Source organism: Colias croceus, chromosome 10 (genome assembly GCF_905220415.1).
Source record: "Colias croceus chromosome 10, ilColCroc2.1".
NCBI lineage: Eukaryota > Metazoa > Arthropoda > Insecta > Lepidoptera > Pieridae > Colias > Colias croceus.
In genome coordinates, this window is record NC_059546.1 from 9,207,293 (window position 1) to 9,216,139 (window position 8,847).

At 35.0% G+C, this 8,847-nt stretch overlaps 2 protein-coding genes across 2 annotated transcripts; one reads left to right on the forward strand and one right to left on the reverse strand.

Moving 5' to 3' along the window:
• The first annotated feature begins 947 nt into the window (after window positions 1-947).
• LOC123694973 (HCLS1-associated protein X-1-like) lies at window positions 948-2,130 on the forward strand. Its single transcript, XM_045640622.1, has one exon. It carries the CDS (start codon window positions 1,076-1,078, stop codon window positions 1,796-1,798), a length of 723 nt encoding a protein of 240 aa, XP_045496578.1. The 5' UTR covers window positions 948-1,075; the 3' UTR covers window positions 1,799-2,130.
• A 399-nt stretch (window positions 2,131-2,529) lies between these two features.
• LOC123694970 (trypsin-7-like) lies at window positions 2,530-8,158 on the reverse strand. Its single transcript, XM_045640619.1, has 7 exons — window positions 7,962-8,158; window positions 6,187-6,380; window positions 5,311-5,473; window positions 4,872-5,034; window positions 4,202-4,390; window positions 3,654-3,825; window positions 2,530-3,194 (listed from the first exon to the last, which is right to left on the reverse strand). The coding sequence occupies exons 2-7, from the start codon at window positions 6,374-6,376 to the stop codon at window positions 3,076-3,078; spliced, it is 996 nt and encodes a 331-aa protein (XP_045496575.1). The 5' UTR covers window positions 6,377-6,380; window positions 7,962-8,158; the 3' UTR covers window positions 2,530-3,075.
• Between the last annotated feature and the right edge of the window lie 689 nt (window positions 8,159-8,847).

Sequence of the window (8,847 nt, forward strand, 5' to 3'; positions counted from 1 at the left end):
GATCTGTACAGGCAAGCATAGACGCGAGGGTGGTCGCCGCAGTCAATATGCAGCCAGATAATGGACAGATCCTCACCTTCAAGGGTGCCAAGACGTCGACAACAGATATCTTCCCTAACGTATGCGCATACCCCGGCACGCGGTGCAAAAGTATGCTCCAGCTTAAAGCCAGGGTATGTGAGATAAGATACGTCGGCCGGAGTTGATATCTGAGTCTCAGTCAGGAAGAGCAAGGCCGGCTTAGCCGTCTCAAGATGGTAGTGGACGGCGTTTAAATTAGTGTGCAGCCCCCGGATGTTACAAAAGTCCACCGTGAGAGTGGAGGGGGGTGATTTTCTTCGCTTGCTCTGCGAACCCCTTGGCACATGACCGAGCGGAATTATGCCCGCCCCAGAATACGACGGGCTGCCGCAGCGCAGGCGCTGCGGGAGGGATTCTCCTGCACCGTAGGTGCCGGTACCCTCCTGGGGTATTCTGCCTGATAATACCGCGTTCATATTTGGGGGTTGTTTTTGGGTCTCCGGACCCCTCACTCACCGTACGAAACACGGTAGCATACTGTTAATATGCCACCATTTCACGCCGGTTTTCTGTGAGGGTGTGGTAACTTCCCCGGTGCGAGCTTGACCCATTTCGTGCCGAAGCAATGCTCGACTCCCACTTATGTCTTGTAATTAGTTAATATGTCTATAAAACTGGACGCTTACTTTTAACTGCCATTTCCTAATGGGTTTACATATATAGTTTGCTTCTAATTTACTATTAGATCATTAAGTAATAAGTAAAATGATCTAAGAATTTACTATATTATTATTCGCACATTATTCGCATTAATTCCGCATTTCGTCACATGCCAAATGCTGTTTATTGTTGTAGAATGTAGTCTGTATGTACATATTACTAATCTGTGGTATATGTCTGGTGATGGTCTGCCGTCCGGTGTAGGTACCTAAATATTTTGTTGCGCAACACAGAATCAACACAAAGTCTGTGCACAAAGTTAGATCAAGTTGTATCTATATTTCACTATCCACAATCCTTTATTTCAGTTCCTGATTAAAAATTTGATGTAGAAATGGCTCATGATACGTTTATGGATAAAATTAAGTCCTTTTTTGGACTGAGAGTGGAGCCTCCGAAAAATGACTTCAGGAACCCAATCTGGGGTTCTGATGATGACGACGATGGCGACGAACTCTATTCGAGACACCAGATGGATATTTACAGAGATCCATTGGACTTACACCAAGAATTCACAAGGCATATGCAAGATATGTTCCGATCTTTTGGTAGTATGTTTGGCGATATGAGATCGTTTTTCAATGATGACCACTTCCATTCCTTCCCATCAGTTACCGAAATACCGGGAAATCATCCAGAAGGTGAGACGGAGAATTTTGATAGTAATCGCATCAGAGATTATTACTTGAAGCCTGGCTACCACCACAAACATGACAGCCCTAACCAGGATATAGATCTGGATGGCAAAATCTCTTCCAATGATATTTCGGACTTGTTTAGGCAGAAACAAGATGGACACATCATGCCTTCAACACCTTTTAACGGTAACATGGTGCCAGGTAGGTCATTTTGTCAAACAATAATAACAACTAGCATAACTAAACCCGATGGTACAGTGGAAACCAAGAGAATTGTCAAAAATGGCAATGAGGTTATTGAGGAAACTATAACATCTACAGAACCAACGCAAAGAGGTCCTAGTCCAAGTCTTGATCCAATTGCTTCTACGCAAATTATGCTATCACAACTGTCATCTCTTTTAAAGAACTTTTATTAAAAAGATTGTTAACCACAAAAATCGTAGTATTATGTTTGATAGAAACTTTAATTTGAAACTATTTAACTTTAAGATTATTCAAAATATTTACTTTAATATTTGTATAGCCAGATCATTAATATAATATTTTTTAAATTTGCTCAAAATCGTTCATCATTCTGGAAACTTCTGTTATTAGGTAGATATAGCTGTTTAGGGGACACCTTATAACAAGGGAATACTGGAGGAATTAAAAGCAATAACGAGATAGTTTTGCTGTGATTGTCACTTATTTTGCAAATGTTGTGATTTTTTATTCTGTTTGAGATAAAATAAAGTACTGCAACTACCAATTGATTTTTCATTTATTGAAAACTCAATGCTCTGTAGATTGCTATTGCTACATAGTATAAAACGAAGGTGCTTTCTGCTGTCCTAAGTATCTTTAAATGTGTTAAAAAAATAAAATTGTTTTTTTACAGATAGATTGATTTAAGGTCTGTATGTATAAAATAATGTGTGATGGTCTGGTCTAGGGCTGGTCTCTAATTAGTTTTAAAATATATAGATTATTTTTGGGCATGCTAGTTTGTTTATCACCTAATGTATCTTTATTTCATGTTGACTTCTAAAAATAGATTTCAATGTTTTTGCCAATTTACTCTTGTATGCAGCATTTATGTGAAAATTTTGTTTCTTCAGTATAATAAATAAGGGTTATGAAAGAAATAGTGTAAATTAAACAACAGAAAAAATTATTATTCTTTATTATTTCATTTTGTTACTAGTTAAAAACATTAAAAAAGGACAATAAGAACATTATTACCTAATTTACTTATCTTAAATATATTATATTTATCTTATATATATAAAAATGCTCAAAATATTAATTAGTGAGATAATTAACATAAGACACGTTGGCATTGTAAATAATAATTTAGTTTTCAATAATTTAAATAAATACTTACACCTAGATTTCATTGTTCTTCCTAATTAGCTAGGATAAAAAATAATTACATCTTTTCAATCTTTTACATAATTTCTATACACATAACAGATAAACATTATCATAAAGATTTCATAAAAATAAACATTAAAATTAAATACAAATTGATTTGTGTGATTACACTATTTCTTGAAATGCTATCAAGGCTGTTGATGACCAATGATGACATTTACTCTTAATAAATGACCTTCATTGAAAATTGTCTATAAAATATATTTCAGTTTGCCCAATTTGCGTATAATTGATTGCCATTTTCTTATCTTATCATGGAATTTTCCAGTTTAATCGTCAATTAGTCGCAATAGCAAGCGTCTTTAGTGTTGCTGCTGATCCATGTCAAGTATCTGTTAACTCTAGCGTAGACACCCGGCTTTCCTGGTCTCGCACATCCTTCTCCCCAGGATACCACACCTAAAGAAAATTAAAATTTTAATTTTAACTTTGATTTAGTTATTGTTATATAATATATAGTTGAGGGGATAACAGGGATTAAGAAATGATAAGATGGAAAGTTTTTTTAATCATCACTGATTCACTGCTTTAAATGGCGGCTTTTTTCGCCAAATTATATTGTTTTCTAACCTGTTATAGTGGGGTAGATACTAGATAGGTATCAAAATGAGTTATTTAAAACGTTCCACTTTATGCTTGCAATGCTACATAAGCCAAAAAATGAAGCAAGATAGAGCAGTGATTAATTTTCATCCAATTTCAAAAAAGAAGGTGTTCGATTCAACTGTATTTTTTGGGTTTCTTACTTCACAACATATTTTATTTTATTTTAATGTTATTTTAAAGCTAATTTCTCCCGTGTCGACTATTTGAAAGACGGTTTAGTTTTTGTAAAAAATATTTTTTTCAAAAACTTACCAACAACTTCGTAAGCCGCGTTCGTATTCAGTACATGCAAAGGGCCGCCGGAGTCCCCTTGACAAGCGTCACGGCCGCCCTCGTCGTAGCCCGCGCAGATCATGTTGTCCGTTATACGGTTGCCGTATGATGTCATACGGCAGGCCGAGTTTGACATTATCGGTACTTGGACCTGAAAAAATGTAAAAAAAAGTTAAGGCAGAGACCAAAATAACAAAAATAGAGCTTCATAGCTAACGTTTGTGGGTGTGATGATCGCTGACCATCAAAATATGACAACTCGGCTGCCCGCTCTAACGTACTCATTTGAAACTCATAAAGTGTTGTCAACGAAGTAAAAAGAGCGTGTGTGCCGAGCACACGCGTCAGAAGTGGAACTTCTTTGGCAAGTTACAAAGATACCAAAATCGTCGCCTTACTCCATGACGTGACGGTATTGCCATGACGAGACTTGAAATTTTACTCTCAACGCGCTAAATGGTTCACTTCCAAAATATGTTTTCTTTTTCTTTTTACAGTTTAATTTTATCAAACTATCATGTACATACCTCCTGAAGTGTGTTAGACACAGATCCGCCTTCCTCCGTGGTTCCCCACCCAGAGACCATCCCGGTTTCGTTATTATAGTTCGAGTTAGCGGCCGGCAAGCAAACTGGCCTTGCTCCGATGTCATTCTCATCTGAAGTGTCGTCGACGCCCGCGCCTGCACGTTTCTTCAAAGCGTTGCTGAGGTCGATCTAGAAATGAAAAACGAATTATTAGTAAGTACTTACGTAAAAAATAATACGAATAATAATTAAAAAAAAAATAGAAAAAATTCGATCACAGGGTGCGATTTGAACCCATTTCTTTTTGCCATACCGGAGCAACGCCTAGCGATAGATCGTTGGAACGTCGCCCGCCGTTGTTAAATTACGAATATTCCAATATATCATTATTTCTCTGCTTTACTCATCTATTTTTTACAAGAATGACTTTTGTTTTCATGGCAAATCAAGCAATGTAGGTTGTGAAGTAGTCATCCGCCAATTAACACCAAGAACACTGGTGGTGCAACCCAAGGTGAAGTTTTTAGCTTGTTATCTCATTTAAATCATCTTATTTAGCCATGAAACTTAGTTTAATTCCTATTAATAATTAAGTATCTAATTTAAAAAAAATAGAATAAGTTAACTTCTTTCTCTTCTTCTCCATAAAAATAATGCAATGAGTCTTTACCCGTTTGTCCATTTTCAGGATCGCGATGTCGTTATCATAGGTGTTAGGATTGTATAGCCTATGTCTAATGATGCGAGATACGTTTCTGTCCACGGTCTTCGTATCATTTGGCTGGGATCGGTCGTGTTCTAGCAGGCGGATGGTCATCTTTTCTTTGCGGAAACTGTTGCGAATCAAGATCATTATTATTAGATAATTTTTAATGAAAGAAAATAGTTACAAACGTTATTGTTGGTTATGCTAATTGCTCTGTATATGAGTAGCAATATTTCCTGTAATCGTTAAAATACAAAAGTGATAATACGCGGATCAGAATTATTAATGGGAAACTAAACATTTTGCGCCTACAAAAAAAAAATAGCATACACGTCGATCAAAGTTACACAGCTCCTAAAAGTAAATTACAACATGAATGTAGCGTAAAGTGTTCAATACGTACCCAGAAGTACAATGCGCAGCGGTTAGCACATATAGATCAGATATAAGCGAACCTCCACAGTAGAATCTACCGCCGTACATAAGAGCTACCATCCAAGGCAACTCTAACGTTTTCGTTTCAGAACCACCTATGATACGCCGACGAGTGCGGGCTATACCACATTCTGTTGGAAAATAAAAATTTGAAACGATTTCGAGGAACATAAAGTGTTTGTTATGTGGTAATTAATTATTTTAGGGCTTTTTGAAAATGTAGAGAGTTTTCAAGTTTTTTAGAAACTTAAAAAATGCGACAAGACGGCTTTCAGTATTTTTTTTCACTTTACGCAAACTTTTTTAAAACAAATGAATAAAATATGTAATAAAAATAACACAAAATCTAAAACGTTAGAAACGTTAGACTTACCTATAACTACATAAAACGATAAAAAATTACTGCAAAGAGCTACGAGATTCAGGTTTATTCAATACAAGTGCGTTCTGTGAAATATCCTAATAACATATTCAAGAAATGCACTCAGCAGAATCGCTTGCATTCCCAGTTTATTCAAATAACCAGAATGAAATAATTTCTATGTTTATCAGAGCCGGTTTAAGATCTCTAGGCAATGCACGTTTTCTCTACGCTCTTTCACTCATAGACCTAGATTTATTCATTTTTATTTTTAATCATAGACCTCTTCTCTAAAATAAGTATTCTTCAAAGCGCAGGCTGGAACTTAAAAAGTGACCTTCAAGTTTCACGCCCATTTTTTTCGTTAGGAGAGGCATTCCAAATTAGTGTTCAAATTGGCAATTTATATGTACCTACTAACAAAACTTTACAGAAATAAAACACTTTTTAGTCGGCATGTGATATTATATTGGTACAACTTACGACAAGCAGGACAGTCTTCAGGAGGGTCATTAGATGGTGTCACTGGAGGATACACAGGCGAACTGGTCGTGCCGCCAATCCAGTTATTAATCCATTCAATCAGGTTCTTCTCTTTGTTACCATCAGCTTTCTGCTCTAACGTGTGCGACCACGCTCCAAGTATACATAGCAGCAGGATTAGGTAACGCATCGTTCTGAAATCGGTAATTCTTTTTATTTGGTTGGCGGGGTTAGGAGTAGGTGTGTGTTTTCTTTAAATTAAGTGTTGTTAGTGGTGTATAAGAGTATAATCACCGCTTTCATTCAGTATTATATTAGAGAGAGCATGATCTATTAATCGGTTTCAGAGAGAATAATTAAAACACTTTATATTAGAGTCGCTTGACTGTCTGTACCAGTAGGTATAAAGCATGAAAATTTGACTTGTTTCGTTTTTATCTCAGTCTTTTAATTTAAAAGCTCTAAATTTTTTCAAACACGATTTGAATAGCCTCTCAAAACTTTTTATTTATTAACTTTCACATCCATTCTTAAAAATTTCTAATCAACTAATTAGTCATAATTTTCATTTCGTCCACTCGATTATTTATGTTTACATCTCGAATTAGCATTTGGTGATAATGAATCATCGGATGTGAACAAGAAACTGTATTTTACATCAAGTAACGAAGAATCAAGGACACCGGTTTGTGTACACCGGTCAAACCTGGTCCCAAGGAGGCAACATACCGCTATGCCAATCACTCATCCTCGGATATCGCCTGATATCGCGGAACGTTTTGTTGCCGCCAAAATTAACCTCAAAAGCAGTTAATTTTTTTTTTGCTAAGTGAATTGAGACCACCGAGTCATAAATACGCTATGAATGGAGGACCTCCTTCGTTTTTTGGATAGGTACGTAGTTATACGCTTTTTGAAACATATGCTTTGAAAATTACCTAGATACTTATGTTTTAATGTGTTTCAAGTTAAGGAAAAACATCTAGTATATTATAAATAAAACTATGAGGCTTTGAAAAATACAATGTGATACACGAAATAGGTATACTTACAATAGAATTTAAAGTATATTTTGTGCAAAACTGATATAGCGATCTTTTAGGTCCTATAACGGAAATCGTGCATATGTTTGGCCTTGATTGTGCATGGGCCTGATACATTAGCGTCATTATGTCCATATTATACCTACGTAAATAATGTTCCTACCGTGCCCGCAATTTGTGCAAATTATGGTATCCTGGTACAAAATGGTCATTAAAATCACATAATTTATCCCTTCATTCACTTTTATTGTCGTGTTGTATGTGACCAAAATTTCAATAGATGTCCCTTTTATTATTCTATACATAACGTATCCCTGACTCGTTCTAGCGATAGAGAGCCACTTGTTTTCCTGTTACTCTAATGCAAACATTAGAAAGTAATCAATTCATCATAAACAAACGCAACAGCGTTAGTTTTTTTTTTAATTCATCGGTGGTAAAATATAAATACGTTTGCCTTTATTTTTCCTTATTTGTAATAACAAAAATACGCGAACTGTGAGGTCTTTAACATGATTATTTTAAAGATAACGGTTTACGCTAAAACCGCGCTTTCATAATAAAAGCTCTAGCATGGACTTGATTTAATAAAATGTTCAACAAAACTTTATTTGCGTTTAAATAATTATTAATAATTTAGTACTTTTATTGTTTTCACATATTTTGCGAATTTTCCTCAATTCTCCTGAACCACGCAAAAATTACAATTTACCTATACACCGAAAAACTTACCTAATTCTATTTTAATTCACACACACACCACATAAAAAAATAAAAAAAAATAAACTGGACGGCAAGACGGTCTCGATAAAGGAAGACGAGTGACCACTCGCGAATCCGTGCAGGTCGTGGTAAGGATAGAAAGAGAGAGAGCTATCTCCACTTTCACTCCGTTTGATCCTGGATACAAAATGCATCGGCACCAACCCGTACCACGGTTATAAGGCGCCTAGAATGCCTGTAACAAATACCACAACAGTTACAAGGTAATTTCAGTTGAATCATTATCGGTTTAATGGATATACGATTATTACCATTTTTTCCTTTATGGGCCTGTAATCTGCGACACGCGAATCGACCTACTGATGAGGATAATTAGTTATTAAATACACTGTAGGTGCATACATAATATGACAATATATTATCTCTTAATTTATTTTAATTCTTGACTATATACCTATTTTATTTACTATTTGCAAAACCTGTAAACTATTTTTTACCTAAACCTAGTTATTGTTTTAATATAATTATTAATTTATAAATAGGAATGATTTGAATTTGTACGATATGATTTACTTGGAACTTAGAGTCATAAATTGTATTATATCAGTTCTATATTCTAAATACATTTTAATAAATTTTTGTCCCTTTTAAAAATTGGAAACTGAAAATTAGATAAGCAGGCTTGCTAATAATTATTATCAGGCGCTTTCTTTTCTTGTTATATTTACCTATATATTATTATTTAATACAAAATTCAGTGTTCCAGTTAGATAAATGAATATTCTTTATTACTTTTTTTATTAGTGTAGGTATTTTATAACCTAAACATAAATATCAAAAATGTTTAGTTGGTTCAATTACAAAAGTAGGTAGGTACTAAAAGCTACTTACCGTC